We start from the raw sequence: 16,504 nt of genomic DNA on the forward strand, positions 1-16,504 counted from the left end.
AGCTGCCGACCCCGAGCTGCTTACTGCACAGTTATCCATAGTTCACAGTTAGCTTACTGCCTCCCTCTTGTACGTTTCTTGCAGTTTTTGCAAACAAACCGGAAGCTATCCGTATACAACAATGATATTTTTTTTTTATTTCATTAAGCAACGTGTTGTGGTGGGGGGCGTCTCTAAAATGCAAGCCTGTATCTGCTCACTGTGCAGTTAGTTTCAAGTTGTAAAACGTCGAGAGCTACTACATAACCCATATTATTTTGCGTTGCCTTTTATGTGTGTGCGCGTATCCTTTATTTTTTTAAATTTTTTGTTGCTGTATACACCGTTTCGCTACAGTCTGCTTTGATGAACAAAGCAATAGACGTACGCCATTGCAGTTGGAGTTATTAGGGGTAATATGAAAGCACAAGGGCGCGAAACTAACGTTACGTTTTGCCGTGCTGCGTTTGTCACGTCCGTAATAGCTATATACGGCAGTCTTCCACGAACATAACTGTCCTGTGTTTGGGGTGAATTTCACAGCATTCGCATTTCACTATTTTGACCGCTATAAAAGGACTGTTTTAGGTCCCTGAAAACCCAAACAAACTAGACAAGAATGCGTCGTTAAAGCAGCAAAAAATGTGTGCGTCTTTTGGCATTGTGCCGAAGACCTTTAAATGCGGTTATTCGTGTGGTCATCGGTGGCACTAATTTTCTTGGCCACGCGGTCCTATAATGATGCGGAAGAATCTCCACGGTGGCTGGCCCCATGTAGCTCGCGTTAAGAAAATCCCAGCACTAATGAGATGTGACGACAAGTACGTGCTTAAACTATCACATCCACACAGTGCAGTTTTGAGTGAGCTTACTTCGCATAAAGCAGTGCAGTTTACTGCAAGTACTCTTCGCATCTCTTTTTCCTAGCTCATCTTTTTATTTTCACTCACAAACGCGTTCTGGAGTAGCCAGTTCTGACTGGGTCGGGACTAACCTCTCCATATTTTTCTTTTTCCGATCCAATCCAATTCAATCCACTCTTCGCAACGTATATATACTGTTTTGTCTGCTCAATATTACGTAATATTAACCAGTCTTTCTTTCTTTTTCTTTTTCTGTTTTTGCAGAATGTTGTGTTTTGCAGTGCGGTGACGCCTCTTATATCGTAAGCTCACTTTCATACATGTTCGTATCGAAGTAATCAAACCTATCAAACGTATCGAAACGACTGTCTAGCTCCCGTTTTTTTTCTTTTTCGTATAATCAAACTCAAACTGTCTAGCTCAAACTAACAGTGGTACTATGCTTTAATAACCTATTTGTATGTAAAACAGCGTGAGACAAAGCCGCGTATGCCTCATAGCATACGGCATATGGCAGCCTGCAACAAAAGGGTCGCTATCGATTTCAAAGATATCGATTGTGAGGAAACCGCTTTGATTTCGTGGAGCGATGGAATACGGCCTCCGGCGTTCAAGACGCATCTTTTTTTTTCGTTGTGCTAACGAGTTAAGCCTATAGTGCCCTGAGTGCGAGGTGAGCACGATCATTATGACGTATAGTAGCAGACGAGGCAACTAAACATATGAAAGAACACAACACAACTTCGCAACGCCCAGTTGCGTCCTTTAATTCATTACTTCGTCTTCATCACCTTCCTCGTCACTACTTCGTACATCGAGTTTGAGTTTGAGTTTGATTATAGAAAAAAAAAAAACGGTCATACGATCGTACATCGATCTCACTGCCGGTGCCTTTTCTTATTGAATTGACATTTATTATTTTTGTTGTGCTCTCCGACGCAGGGTGATAATAGGTGTTAAATTACGAACTGTTGGGTTTGCGAAGGTGTTGGACGATGGAAATATTAATACGTTTGTTAAATATGTGTACTATTCTCATCAACTTAACTGAATATATCCGGGGGGGGGGGGGGGGGGTATGTATAGTTAAAATGCGCGGAGAGGTTGGTCGAAGTTATGAGGACCAGCTACTGAGTCATTTTTTTATAATCATGTAATGTGATGCCGTCAATAGACCTTCATATGTCTATCAAAATTATATTGATCTGTCTACGATGATAAGTTTGAGTAAAACGATATGTACTACTACCTATGTATAGCTAGCAGAGCTGCCCTCCGGTGCATCACGAAAATAACATTTAAAAAAACATATTTCCACCGGAAATGCAATACTGCAGTTCTGTGCTTGTTTATTATTTCCACCGGTCTCAGGCTGGGGGTGGGAAGTATGTTTATTCGAAAGAAGGAAATGTTAGCCAGGCCACGGTCTGCTCGTCCTTAAAAAAAAACTATGACAGTGAAAGCATGAGCGTGTGAAGAAACGAGGAGGGGCCGTTCACTTGTTCCTTATTGGTCTCATAAGTGTTCACAGTTCGCTAATGAGGCTTGTGTCAATTTGAAAGTTCAGGAACTCTGCTGTCACGCCGCCATTTCGTGTAGGACCCGGTAACAACAACAATAACAATAAATGAAGTAAAGTTCGTAGCGTATGGTCAGTATATCCGAAGCGACCCAGGCGAAGCCTGAGCTTGACACGAGAGGTGTTGTGCCGCCGACAGTTGGCGAGGAGTTGCAGTATGTCAGCCAGGGTTGCGGAATCGGGCCACCAATCCTATTCCGAGGAATGGAGATATAGAATGGACATATAGTTTTACTGGCGAAGTAAAACTGCCGCGTAGTAAAACAAAAAGGTGACTGCTCGGCCAAACGCTCGTAAAGCGTTCGAATAGACCTCAACCAGGGAAACGTCACCACAACTTTGGTAGACAGACTGAAAGCGAAACAAATCGGAAGGAGAGGGCTGGGTTCCACGAATGGCGATGGAAAAGCTGGTGCGATATCCCAGAGGTAGTGATGCATATTCCGGGTAAGCTACCGTGTGTAAGCTCGAAGGGTTTCTTTGCCCCGTAGGATGTGAACCGGTGGTTCCCGCGGCCCCGCTAAAACAGAACATGTCTCCGTTGTCCTGGGATCGGTAATTCTCTTTCTCAGCATCTGCTGAGTTCGTGCAAAATAGACTGACCATATCTTAGCTTAGAGTACCCAGTAACAGGAACAGTGAACGTGACGTAGGTCAGTGAACCGGATGGGCCCCAGCCTGACCCACGAAAGTGCGGAATAGAGTTAAGAAACTTGTTGGCATTGCCACAGATCGCCTTACGGGACGTGTCCAGGTTAGTTCTCGGTCTATGATTGCTCCTATAGGTGGCACGTCACATGCCATGAATATGGGATACTTCGCTGGAAGGATGGACAGGATGGCTGCGGCGTGCGAATGCCACAGCCACTGTGTAAAATGGCAATATCCATCGTCACCTTTCATTTTCTAAAATTGGCACTGGGGCAGCGCCCAGCCTGCTTACCGGCATCAGTGCCCCATATCATCATCGTCTCTTTATGTATATATATGTGTGTGTGTGTGTGTGTGTGTGTGTGTGGCAATATCCATAGTCTGCGGTGAGCTCGTGGTACGAGACTATGGTCTACAGGGGGTGATATGTTTATTCAAAAGAAGAAAGGGAGGAAAGGGGGAGTACCGCGATATTCCCGCCCGGTTGTTTAAAAACACGACATCACAATTTAACAACTCAAATTCACATGATGTCTGTTCAGGCCGTTTCAGCGAATGAAAGCCACATTTTACCGGCCGTTAGGCTTAGCAGGGCGGAAACGACGGAACAGCACGTTGGCTAGTTTATTATTAGGGTAGTCCAAGTTCGGTGTTTGCATTTTTATTTTCAGTTTAGTCTAAGTTCGCTGTTGTCAGTTTCCCGCGCGCGACTATGCATTTTATCGTCCGATGACATTTATTTACGGTAGTTTATTTTGCAACGGGGATTTCGATCACTTTATTTCTAGGTACACCCGCAGGAGAGGTGGTGGTACAGGTCTCTGTGTAGCGTCGGTGGATTAGTTGCGTTGTGCAAAGTGGCGGGAAAGTGTCCGTTTACTGAACCAGATTTGCTGGTCCAGACTGTTTATTGAAACTTGGCTGGATGGCAGCAACTTTGCAGCATAGTACGGGTTGATCAAACACGTCGTCCCGCGCGAGGCACACCAAACATGTACACCGAACATTAGAGAATCTTGAGGTGGAATACAAAAATAATCCTAACCGACTATTGTGGCGTCCATAATGTTCTCTTTCGAGATATACATATACAGCACCTGTGTGTTAAACTGTAGGAGATACCCAAAGAGTTGCTTCCTGATAACCATGAACATATGGATCCCGCACAATTGCTCGCCAATATAAAAATCGGCATAGGCTCTATGGCGACATGGCTCTTCATAGGAACAGGCCACGGTAAAAGTGCGTGTGACAGGATCGGTGAAATAATCAAGCACCATGCCACGACACCTAACTTGGGTTCACCCGTGCCAAATGTTATCCTAGACTCTTAGAAAAAAAAGGTAGAATTTCCTACCCAAGCTAGTAGAACGACAGTAATTGTACCATTTCGGGCCAATCCACGCGCGCCTTCTCCTCCGCTAGTATAAGCGGTGGCGTCCCTTTCCCTAGCTCCTCTCTCTCACGCTGGCTCGAAGCAAAAAAGGGTAGAATTTCCTACCCAAGCTGGTAGAACGACAGTTTCTACTCTGCAGTTATACCCAAAAGGTAAAATTGGTTTCAGTAGAAATGTGGTAGCAATGCAGCTCTACCGAGATGGGTAGAAAATTCAACCTTTTTTTCTTAGAGTGCTATAGGGTCACAAGATAAGATAACGTGCTTCACGAAACACGTAAAGCGCGTCCATTTACTCCATGTACGCGCTGAGGACGTGGCTTGTTTTAGAATGCAAAAGGAAGAGGAATGAGTACATGTATACCGCATCAAAGTGGCATACAATGTTTGCATGCGTGGTACAGTAACACATCGCAAAGTGGAGGCCGAGAAACATTCATAGCTCGTACCGTGGACAGTGAATGCAGAAAAATGCCGTTTTCATAGAAGCTGAGTGAAATCACGTGTCGCTGTCATTGCAAAATACATCTTCCGCTTTCGCAGTCTTGCAAATATGGACATAAACTACCACTTTATCGACATAAACTACCATTTTACCACTTTATCGACATAAATTACCACAAACTTGTCCCTTTTCCTGCAATTCTGCGGTACAAGCAGACGGGCTCCGACACGTACGCACGCAGAATAGGGCCGCGTTTTAACGGGCTAATCGCCAGTGTACGCCTTTTGAAGCAGATTTTTGTTCTCGTCAGATAAAAGGTCTAACATCGTGCCACGTCCTGGCAAAATATAAATGAAATCAAAAGGGGCCTTTTCGAGAAACGGACGCGCAAAATCCTTGTTATTTTTTTGTTTTTTTCTAAATATGCCTAAACATTTGCCTGTTTCAGGAGATACCGGTAGTCCTGAGATATACGCACGATAGATACATCACATGAAAGAGCATTAAAAGCTGAATGAACTGATATCAAGAATGGTAATGAGGGACATCTACAGCCAGAGAAATAACGCATCGAAGTTGGAACAAAACTGCTCGGAGAGATCATGTTCGCCATTTTTTATAGCACAAAGCGTTGCACCTGCGTGCCAAAATTCGCGCTCGGACTGCTGGTCTGTATGGAGACTAAAGAATAAAAAAACTCCACTACAATACCTTTTAAAACTCGCAAGATATACGCGTGCAAACACGGCAAACCTGAAACACTCGAATTCAGGGCCGGATTTTTCTCGATTTCTTTTTTTTTTGCACGAATGGTATTCCTTTCTTGGTTGCTATATATATATATTTTTTTTGCTATACTTCCTTTGTTAGCGCCTGTGTCTGTAGTGTCTGTGCACTCCCAATATATTTTGCGCATTTCCGCATTGATTTTCTCAGGAATTCACGGCGCGCTCGCTATGTCAGGTTGACTTCTCCGGATTTCAACCTTGTTGCGCTGCGGAAACCGCTTTTAAAGCTCTAAGAAGCACCGGGTTGGTAGAAACTGAGAGAGAGAGCTGTAGTGGAAAACGTAACTGGCAAACAGACTCTCGAGAAAATTATTTTCCCAGTTGTAGCAAGGAATGAAGAACGACGGGAAATTAAATGCCATTACTCCGCTTCATAGAAAATAGCGGACTTAGGGGGACGTATTCAGGTAGTAGCAACTCAGGAACGTGAAGACGGACCTCAAATAGTCTAGATGCAGGGCATTCTCGCAAGTCTTCTCAACTTCGTCGTTGCCATCGTCACCTGCACTTTAGCGCAAGTCGAGATGTTGGCCTCCAACGTGAGTCCAATTTGGGAAAGACCATCACCACTTCAAACGTAAAGCGATGACACGCTATAAAATCACGTACCGGAACACATTTTTAAACCCTTGTCATAAATAAGATGTGGCTCGTGAAAGGGGGACCCCAATTTTGTTTTCGAAACTTGTATATGCGTCAGCGTTTATGAATTTTCACCACGCTTTTAGTTATTATGCGCTAAAATGACAAATTATTCCGAGTGTGACAAATGTATTGTCATAACATAAAACAGCAACGATATTTTACGTTGGCAGCATATCCCTGAGCTCGTGGTAAGAAGAAAAGACCAAAACGAGCAGCACAAGACAAGACGCATGCTGAATACGGTTTGGATATACCTGTGAGCTTACAGGGGAGCCTAGGGTACGTCTAAGCTTTCTGAACGAAGTCTGCTAAACAAGGTACACTTGTCGTGTAAAAACAGGGAAACGGCGACTTTAGATTCCGTCCGCTAGCCGTATTGAAATACACGATATCACTTACTCCTGTTCACTATGTACGCATTTAATGACCGCACAGCGCCTCGAGAATGCGGACAAAAAGTGATATCACAAAAATCCAGCGAAGGATGAAGGATACTTTTATCCCTTTCATCCATAAGAAAAGCGGTGTTAAGCGGCCGGGTGGGTTTAGGGTTCCGTAAGGAAACGTCGCCGCTAGTGTTCCTTCGTTTCGCAAGGACGTCTCCGGTGCGGCAAACGGTTCGGTAACCCGTTATTTGCACGTCCTTCTCGTACCACATCCCCAAGAAAAGCGGTGGTCAGCCGCGGGGTGGGCGTAGGACACAGTTCTCGTTCCCACACCGAGGCACGAGGTTTCCTCGAGAAGCTTTCTCTTGGGAGGCATTGCACCCACGAACACTCCAGACTTCCGTCTGCAACCGAGTAAAGGCGTTCGGCCGGTGCCGATGGTACCCTATACCTAGGTGGGTAGACCGGACTTCCAAATCGCGTCCGTGTAAAGGCGGACTCCTCGTCGTCGCCATCGGGACTGCACCTACACGCTATTCGGAAGGGCCTTTGATATGCACAACCTCACTGCGGGTGATGTCGCGGTCCACTACTCCACTCTGAGCCGTCGCCCCAACCGACGGCGGCACTATCGTCAGAGGGTGCGTCGGTTGCCCCAAGCGGCGCAAGGACCACGAGGGGGGTACATGGTGGGCCGTGTTTCACGTCATGTTCGAACTGCCACTTCGCCACCGCGCCTTCGCATCGGAGAGGCGCAACGTGAGGATGTTTCATCCCTCGCAGCGTTTCCAGCACGGGTAAACCACAAGGCTTACTCTACTGCGGGAAGACAAATGCACTGGAAAACCAATGGCCAACATGCGCCTAGCGTCACCAAGCGTTCAACGTGTGAACCTATCAGGGAACATTGGATCCAATGCCCTTTGACAATTACAAAAATGGAACCCGAGACACGGAAGAAAAACGGAAGACGACACAATCTCAACTCGCCCTTCTGCCCTTTGACAAGTTCACACGTTATACGATTGGTGGCGCTACACACATGTTCAATACAGAGCCGTGCATAAAGAGTGTTTGGCCATCTTTCGATCTTTTTGCCGCTTTATGGGAGAAGCCTGTTTTGACGTCAGAGTCGCCGTTGCACCGCCCAAAAAGCCTGAATCCAAGCGAAATCCGCTTTATCAGCCAGCCGACGGGCGCCATTTTGATGCCGTCCACCCGCTCGTAGTCGACGGGTGGTCTTGTCGCGCTAAATGTAATCTACCACAATCGCCGGCTTATGACTCACAGGCGCCTGTGGTAAGGGAGGCCTTGTTACCAAACTGAAAGGATTTAAGGATTAAGGATTCCCGAAGGACGCGATACGCACGTGTCTTCCTTTTTGCATCGTGAACAACGCTTTTTTCATCAACACGGCGTCGCCAACCGCTTACGGCTGGACGATAATTGTTGTCAAGCGCTGCATATGGAGCGCATCGAGGGAGCTCGCTCAGTCGTGACATCGCGTGACGCGGTTCAAGTTAGGCTCCACCTAATGGCCAAACTCTCTCTATGAACAGCTGTGCTTCAATGTCCATTAGCTTCAATGAGCACTAAACACTGACTGTGTGACAGGACTATTTGTCACAGCGACGAGCCAACATAAACGATAGGACTGTAGGTAACTTACGCGGAATTGGTGGATCGAGGATTCGAGGCAGATCGAAAGAGAGATTTCGCTCGGCAAAAATATCCATCACGTTCGCAGAGAAACCTCGTTCGAGGTTATGAACCGCTTTCGGTGAGCTTTTCTTTTATTATATTTCCATTAGCTTTTGTTTTTTGTTATGCACTTATCTTACTTTTTCATGTTTGTCGATGCGGAATTTTACGACTTTGGGTAGAAGCAGCATCAATCGTAATCTGATAGGCGTCCGTAGGAGAGGCGATCTATTGGCAGAGCCATGTTGTGACGCCGGGATAGATGAGCGTTCTGCCTGCCTTGTGTAAATGGAGATATAACACGTTATGGAAACTCGGGTCCGGACGCGCGCACTATGGAATCGTGCGGAGGGGTGAACTGATTGCCGGCCAGCCACACGGCGTCCTCAAATTAGTAATATCCTCCGGTTGAAAACTATTTAATCACCCTCCACACAGAACACGCATTACATTGTTTAAAAATTGATCAATCGTATACGCACGACAAAAACGTGTTGAAATATGTAGCAATTGATACTCGAGTGCTTGTTTAGTGTACAGGTGTTTAAATGGAACTTTTACCCCCGGTTGCACCAACGACGCTTAACGCAGAACCGAGTTCGCAGAGCTAGTTGAGCTCGGTTCCAGTTTCCGAGCGTTGCACCAAACGAGCTCAACACTAGCGCCGCCCTCAAACTGCTATTAAACCTCCACTCAGCGGAACCGCCCTCGTCGGCGGCTCAGGGCGAGGAGCCGCGCTGATGCCGTCAGCTGTTTGCTCGATTATTTGTTGAAATAGTCGTGCGGAGGCGACAACAAATGAATTTCTGTCATTACTACGAGGAAGAATAGTGTCAACGGTTCTTCTGTTGATACAGTTGCATCTGACAAGAAGGATGGGCGCATTTTCAAGTCCTCGGAATGGTTTCGTGTAAGCGGACATGTTGACTGTTGTGAGGTGCTGTGTGTGTGTGTGTGCGCGCTCAACTTTTATGAGCACAAATTGTGTAAAATAATGCCGCAGATGTGGTAGCTAAACATATGTGAGCAGCCGCGTTGGCTGCCTGTGTTCGTATGTGAATGTGGTGGTTTACGAAGTGCTGTTCACGGCGCAGCTCATCGATACAAGTGAAATACGTCAGTGCACGGTTCATAAATTGCTGTGATTTGGGTCCGGATGAGAGAAGTGGCAACGGAACGATCTCTGCGTTGCAAGTGTTTGCCCAAACGTACGGTAGCCCTTGCTAAATTAACTTTTTCCGCGTAATGAGTGTTTAATTACTCTGACACTGGGTTTTTGCTTTCGAAAGTTGTTCACTTCTGTAACCCGGGATTCTTCGCAGACGATGTTACGCAGACAGACGAATGCAGACCAACAGCGATGTATTGTACAGTCCTCATGTAATAAATAGCTGTAGTCTTTCACACTTGTTTCCTGGACGTTTTTCTTTTTGTAATGTAAAAACGAAATTTTCATCAATCGCGGTCTCTTTCATGCTGTCGAATTAGCTTCAGCTGCGATTGCAGACGACAAAACAGTTGGAGGTCGTCTTGCGACTTCTTGTTGGTCAACAAAATGACTGCACTTTTGTCTGGGTTCTTGTCTGAGGACAGTGACATTCAAGATCTACAGGACGTTCTTCTTCTGCCAAGGGAAGCAATGCCAAGGCAAATGTGCCCACGAGATGACCCATTTAGCAGGTTGGATGATGAGGCATTTAGGCAAAGGTTCCGCTTGACGAAAGCTGCGACTCTGCACGTTCTTGGACTGTTTGAGGCACAACTTTCACACGCAAGCAACAGAAACAACCCAGTGTTGCCACTCAACCAACTGTTGATAACGCTGCGCTTCTATGCGACAGGCACATTTCAGGCTGTTCTTGGGGACCTTTCTTTCATTCATAAGTCTACAGTATGCCGCATTGTTAAGAAAGTGTCACGTGTACTGGCATCTCTGTCAAAGGACATGATTAAATTTCCGACAACAGCAACAGAGCGGGCTACCACCACGGAAGAATTCTATAACATATCAAACTTCCCGTTTGTTGTCGGTGCTCTGGACTGCACCCACATTGCAATTCAGTCTCCAGGTGGTCGACTAGCAGAGCTGTATAGAAACCGGAAAGGATATTTCTCTCTGAATGTGCAGGTTGTGTGTAATGCACACCTGCAAATCACAAATATTGTTGCCAGATGGCCGGGGAGTGTCCATGACAGTACGATTTTCAATAATTCTTTGCTGCAAGGGGAGTTCGAACGGGGCACATATGGCCAGTCACTTCTGCTTGGTGACGGCGGATACGCCTGTCGGCCATACCTGATGACACCCCTTCGAGCAGCGCGTACAACATCCGAACGAAGATATAACGCATCCCATATACGCACCCGTAACACTGTAGAGAGAATGTTTGGTGTTTGGAAGCGGCGCTTCCCTGCTCTCAGGTACGGGCTTCGCATCAAGCTTAGTACAGCACTTGAGGCTATTGTTGCTATGGCAGTGTTACATAACATTGTCTCTGCAACTGGTGATCCTGTGCCAGGTGCAGATTATGATGATCCACGTCCTGTTCATCCTGAAGTGGAACCTCTCCCGGGATTGGACACTTCGACCGGAAGCAGAACGCGACAACAGCTCATCCAAGGCTTTTTTTAGAGTGATGAGGACAAAGCGTTTGTAAAGAACGACTATTTGCACAGCAAATTTTTCCCCATTGAAAGGGTTGTGCTTGCTTTGCATATTTCATGTACGTACACATAAATGGAGCACATGTTGGATGTGCATTATTAGAAACATAATTCACTGGTTGTTTACACTCTCTTGCACGATTTGCAGCTCTAAATTCATCTTTTTCACTTGGTTTTCAGCTTCTTCTGTCTTGATACAAAGCAGTCTCATCTCAGCCTCATGCCGCTCCTTCAATATTTTTAACTTTGCATCCAAATATGCCTTCCTCGGATCAGCCACTCCAGCATACTTGTGGAAAGCACTCCGGTTGGAGGGCCCTCCTGTGCGTGGATGTGTTGTGGACCTCTCATTTTGATTTACGCTACTGGCTTCTGCGGAAGTTTCATCCTGAAGCAATAGTTTAGTATAGTATAAGGGCAGCACACAGTGTACACATCCTTGCACAAGTGCCGCATATGCTCACAAATTCAGAAGTTGTGTTTGGTTGTGCGGCGCTTGTCTCTGCTGCAGTGAACACACTTCTTTCTTGGGTGTTCTGAAGTTGAACAGTGTCTGTTAATTGAAATGAAAGTACGAGGGTTCTGCTACCAGGTTTGGCTTGGTGTAATAAAATGGAGAGTGTGGCTCTTATTAAGAGAGCCAGCTACTCCAATTCAATGTTGAATGAAGTAAAGAACACACACATGTAGTTTTCTATGGGTTTTTCCATATCATAGCTGTGACTCGTATTTACTTGTGAAGTCGTTTTATGTGAACACATTTACCTTGAGTGAAACGCGTTACATTCGCCAAAGATGTTTGAAGCGCAGATCAATTTGTTGCGGCCCCTTGTAATAAATAGAACCATAAATCAATCTACAAAATATTATGGCAACTCCTTTTCTATTAACATTCTTTTTTGTTTCCTTTTCACCCGGTTGTTCTTTGCAGCTATTGAGATTTTTTCCGTGATATTTTTACCTTTACTTTGTGATGCTATCGCAGACAACGAAAAATTACAAAGGTGTCTTCTGCCAGTATATCGTCGTGAGACAAAATGCCGGAACTTGAAGTCTGAAGTCTGCCGGAAGTCTGAATTCTTGGTGCACAACAGTGACTTCCAACACCTTCAGGACATGCATCTTTTTCTGAGGGGCATCTTTCCAAGGTCATTTTTGAAGAAGACTACGATAGACACAGCAAACAAGAAAAATGCTTTATTTACAAGTCACTTTTAGTTAAATGCAGGGGTCATACACTTTGTACTGCAAACATATATATATATATTACTGCGTTATATATTATACTGCAAACATATATATTTCATCAACAAAGGAAGCATATGCTAAATGTGAGTATGCTGTTGCAGTCTCTGTAATTCAAGCTTTGCTTTTGCCAGCTGTGTCTCTGTCAGCTCTGCCTCGCAGAGGAGCACCTTCATTTTCATTTCGTGTTGCTCCTTCAGCATCTTCAGCTTTTCCTCAAAGTATGCTTTTCTGGCATCAGCAACTCCAGCATATGTGTCCAGGGCACGCTGGCTGGTGGATGCTCTAACAGGTTGCCCCGCCATACGTGATGCTGCTGTAGGCATGACATTATGGCTTTCGTTTTGTGTCACGGTAGAAGCTTCAACCTGAAATAGTGGCATCAGCAAAAGATATTACAGTGGATAGGAGAGCCTAGCATGAAGGCATTGTATGGGGAGCATTTCAGTTTTTACAACATGTTTAAAAACGTGCCATGGAACGGGCCTGTTACTATAAGTCAAAAGCAGGCAATGTGACATGTCGGTGGGAAAAAGATATGATAGTCGTCGACAAATACCTGTTTGATCCCAATATCCCATTTTAGAAACGTATCTTATAACTGAAGTAACTACAAGGATTTTTTGAGACACAAGTACAATATGAGTTCACTAACACCGTCCCACTGCAAAAAAAAACAAAAAAAAAACTATAATAGATCCTCACAGTTCCTGAAGATGTGCTGGGCCCAGTGGCAGATGGTGGGGCAGCCATTACTTCCAGCTCGATACTGGTTCGTTCTGTGTCAGCGTTCCCAAGCGTACCTGTTAAAATGCACAGAAAGTATCAGGGCACCATATTCTACGTGGATGGCTCTACCTTTTTTTAAATAGCATGTATATATATTTTTCATGCAAAATTTACGCTACGCTGTAATACGTGGTTTAGCAAATATCCTTAAGGTAGTTCTTAAAGAGAGAGCTTTTCATTGATACAGCTTCGCAGGTGGGATATGAAAATGCTATTTGAGTTAGCCTTACCGTACAAAGGAGCATCGGAGTCGAACGCATTTTCGTTCGGTGCAAACTGTTCCGCCAGTAGAGCGGCAACTCTCTCCGCCGTCTCTACCTCCTGAGCTGCTTGGGTCGTCGTCAGTTGCTCGCCTCCTTCACCAGTTGGCAAGTCCCTTTCTCCCCCGCCTGTCAGCATAGTTTGAATTCTGTTGTGTGCTATCAGCCTCCTGCTCCTTTTTTTGAGATTTTCGTAACACTTTTTGAGCTTCCGTGGCTCCCGGAAGGTTGTGTCTGGTGCCGAATTGAAACGGCGGGCGATGGTTTCCCATGCTTCGTTTTTCTGCCTGACTGTCACCGCATTTGTTCGTTTGTTTTCAATGATACCTATGTAATCTTCTGCAATATCTAGAAGTTTCTGTTGCTCTCTCGGTGTGAAATTTGGACACCGCGGTCTCGACGACATGATAACACAGCAGTCGCGATACTGTAACAAAGCAGACGACAGCGTAGCAGACGACAGCATTTGCAGAATGAAGTGAGTCATGCAAACGACACAATTCGGCTGGAAAAGAGCTTTATTTCGCCTTGTTTCAAAAGTAGAAACGCAAATTAAGTTCAATTACAGCGAAGAAAACTGTCGTCTGCTGTCACGGAAACAAACGAGCGTGTTGGGCCCGTCGCAAGGTGTGTCGGTGTATTGCATAGTCATGTGATCTCGAAAAGCCAATAACACGTGGCCGTCGAAGCAGACGAACAAATTCCCTAGAATTCCCTAGCCTAAACTAGGTTTGGCAAAGTGACGGGCATAAATGAGCGTGAGGTTTGGTGCAACGCAAAGTTGAGGGCTTCCCCCCGCTGAACCTGGTTTGAGGGAACTCAAGCGCTAAGCCGGTCTCCCGGGAGCGGCGTTTTAAGCCGAGATTGGTGCAACCGGCGGTCAGTGGCCACACGAGAACGCAATAAAAAAGCAATGGCCTTTTACCAGTACTGGGGTAAGAAGAAAATTAGGAACTGAACCGGCGAGTGTGTTCTGTTTTATTTCTTAGTTTGTAGTTACCAAAAATAATATGACGGGGATAATCGTAGTATATGCACATCGCGTTCAAAGATTGTTTATTTTGCGCTTTATGCAGCCCACATCTTAAAATTGTGTTCGGTGAAATCTAAGCCCCTAAACACGCAGCGTACCAACATTTTTCGCCTGCTCTAATTTGCGCCGGAACAGATACCTTCATACACTCTTGCTGTGCCACGCCATTATCTAACAGACGACTCTCTCCACCTTATCGCTCCTCACGAGAATGCATGTGGAATGCCTGTGCACCGCATTTACGCCGCGATTTACTACGGTTACAGTAAATACGTCATGACCACAAGATGTCGCTCGCCACCGCAGCAGATAAACAAGACTCAGAAGAAAATGACAGAAATGCGCACTGCACACATGGGTTATGGCTGAGCAGGTAGACCTCGCCTCTTTTATTATTATCATAATTATTGAACATCACCACACCGCCAAGTGTAGTGCTACAAGCAACCTGGTGTAACGGACTAGCTTTTTGCAGGCGCCCTATGAGGCAACCGCATTGCTACAGCACCCCATCCACCATATGTATTACTACTACTGGTGTAACAGGCTTGTAGGCGACGCCAGTGGTTTACCCAGAATTTCATCCTTGGGGATGTTGGGCTCCGCAAAGGGGTGTCTTTACATGCTTTTCACGAAATATTGTGCAATCTCAGAAAATTTTAGGACGTCTCCTACAGATATTTTGGGGGGGAGGGGGGTGTTCGGGGCGTGTTGGGGGGGGGGGTATGGATATATATCACTGGGCGACGCACACGAAGACAGTGAAAACACCAGACGAAGGAACAAGACTTTCCTTCGTGCCTGTTTTCTCTGCTTCTCCTCACACTCAAGGAACGCGTTGCCTACAAGAACTGCACAGCTGAACACATCTTTTGACATGAAGTCGAAACATCTAAGTGCTGTGAGATAGGATTAGGCATCGTCAATCTTTCTACTCCGCATCGCGTGTGCTTGCCTCGGCTTTCCGTGTCCATCAGACCGCTACAGTCAGGAACCTTCAGCGCACTAGCACACGCCCGTAGTACAATAGAACAACTGTATCAACTGTGAAGAACTTTTTCTGACTGCATCGTTTGCACGTAAACGAGCCGTATATGTGCGTCTCCCCATAACCTTTATCTCGAAACAGAACTGCTATCATTAGAAAGTGTATCGCTGGAAGGCTTTTTTCTGGCCATAAATTCGCGTCGACCGAACCTTTTAATGACTGCAGCGGCCCCATGAACACCAGTATTGATGAATGTCCATCTTTCATACGCACGATAGCGGGCAGTTCAGTGCTGCAGCATGTTAGGGGATGTAAGGCTATTACAACTGCAGTGGACATGACAACCGGATGAGGATGGAAGTCAGATGAAGGGATATATCGTCATGCGAGTTGAGCAAACAAAATCAACGTCTTCGAAGTACCAAATACAAAGGCTGCACTACACGGCACAAAGACATCGTACCAAACGATCTGATTGCACGGAAGGATATATTCAATGAAAAAGGAACAATGGGCAATTCCTTCCTGTTCTTTTAGAAGTTGCATTGCGTGTTGAGAATGTCCCCCATCAGAGTATCGAGTACACCGGCTGCGCTGCCCAAGTTTTCCATGGGTTTCCGTGCGGGCTTTCCATTCGACTGAGTTTCCAATGAAGTCGGTCCTGGACGCATGCCCGCTCCACTCTCTCTCCTCTCTCCACGTGACCACGTTTATGCACTGCACATGACCAAACTCGCTTCGCGGTGTTAACTCGGCACTAAAACAAAGTAAAAAAGAAAAAAAGACGAAAAAAAGGAACACTGAATGCTGAGTTGGTTTCTTGATTCAGTGTCGTTCCATTCGGTTCTATGTTGTTCACCTGCCAAGTCTACATCCGAAGCCTGAACCTCCAAACAACAACAACTGCATTTAAATTACTTGGTCGAAACTTTTGAACCACATGTTGAACTCCATGATCATCTCATCTCTATTCATCATCTCTCATCTATTTGTACTTTCTGTGTGTAAGCGTACAGTTCGACTTTGTCGAAACTCACGTCCCGTCCCCCACTTTTTTTTTCTTCTTTATCACATCACCATCACCATTTAAACC

General features: G+C 45.6%; 2 protein-coding genes and 1 long non-coding RNA gene across 4 annotated transcripts in view; 1 reads left to right on the plus strand and 2 right to left on the minus strand.

The window, feature by feature from the left end:
• LOC135386178 (uncharacterized protein DDB_G0287625-like) overlaps positions 1-16,504 on the minus strand; it is a 370,446-nt gene that overhangs the window by 289,908 nt on the left and 64,034 nt on the right. The window lies entirely within an intron of this gene.
• Positions 1-16,504, plus strand: part of LOC135386179 (uncharacterized) — a 200,007-nt gene that overhangs the window by 113,421 nt on the left and 70,082 nt on the right. The window lies entirely within an intron of this gene.
• On the minus strand, positions 12,283-13,776 carry LOC135384111 (uncharacterized). Its single transcript, XM_064613333.1, has 3 exons — positions 13,361-13,776; positions 13,047-13,144; positions 12,283-12,709 (listed from the first exon to the last, which is right to left on the minus strand). Exons 1-3 carry the CDS (start codon positions 13,527-13,529, stop codon positions 12,422-12,424), a joined length of 555 nt encoding a protein of 184 aa, XP_064469403.1. The 5' UTR covers positions 13,530-13,776; the 3' UTR covers positions 12,283-12,421.

This window comes from Ornithodoros turicata, chromosome 2, assembly GCF_037126465.1.
Source record: "Ornithodoros turicata isolate Travis chromosome 2, ASM3712646v1, whole genome shotgun sequence".
NCBI lineage: Eukaryota > Metazoa > Arthropoda > Arachnida > Ixodida > Argasidae > Ornithodoros > Ornithodoros turicata.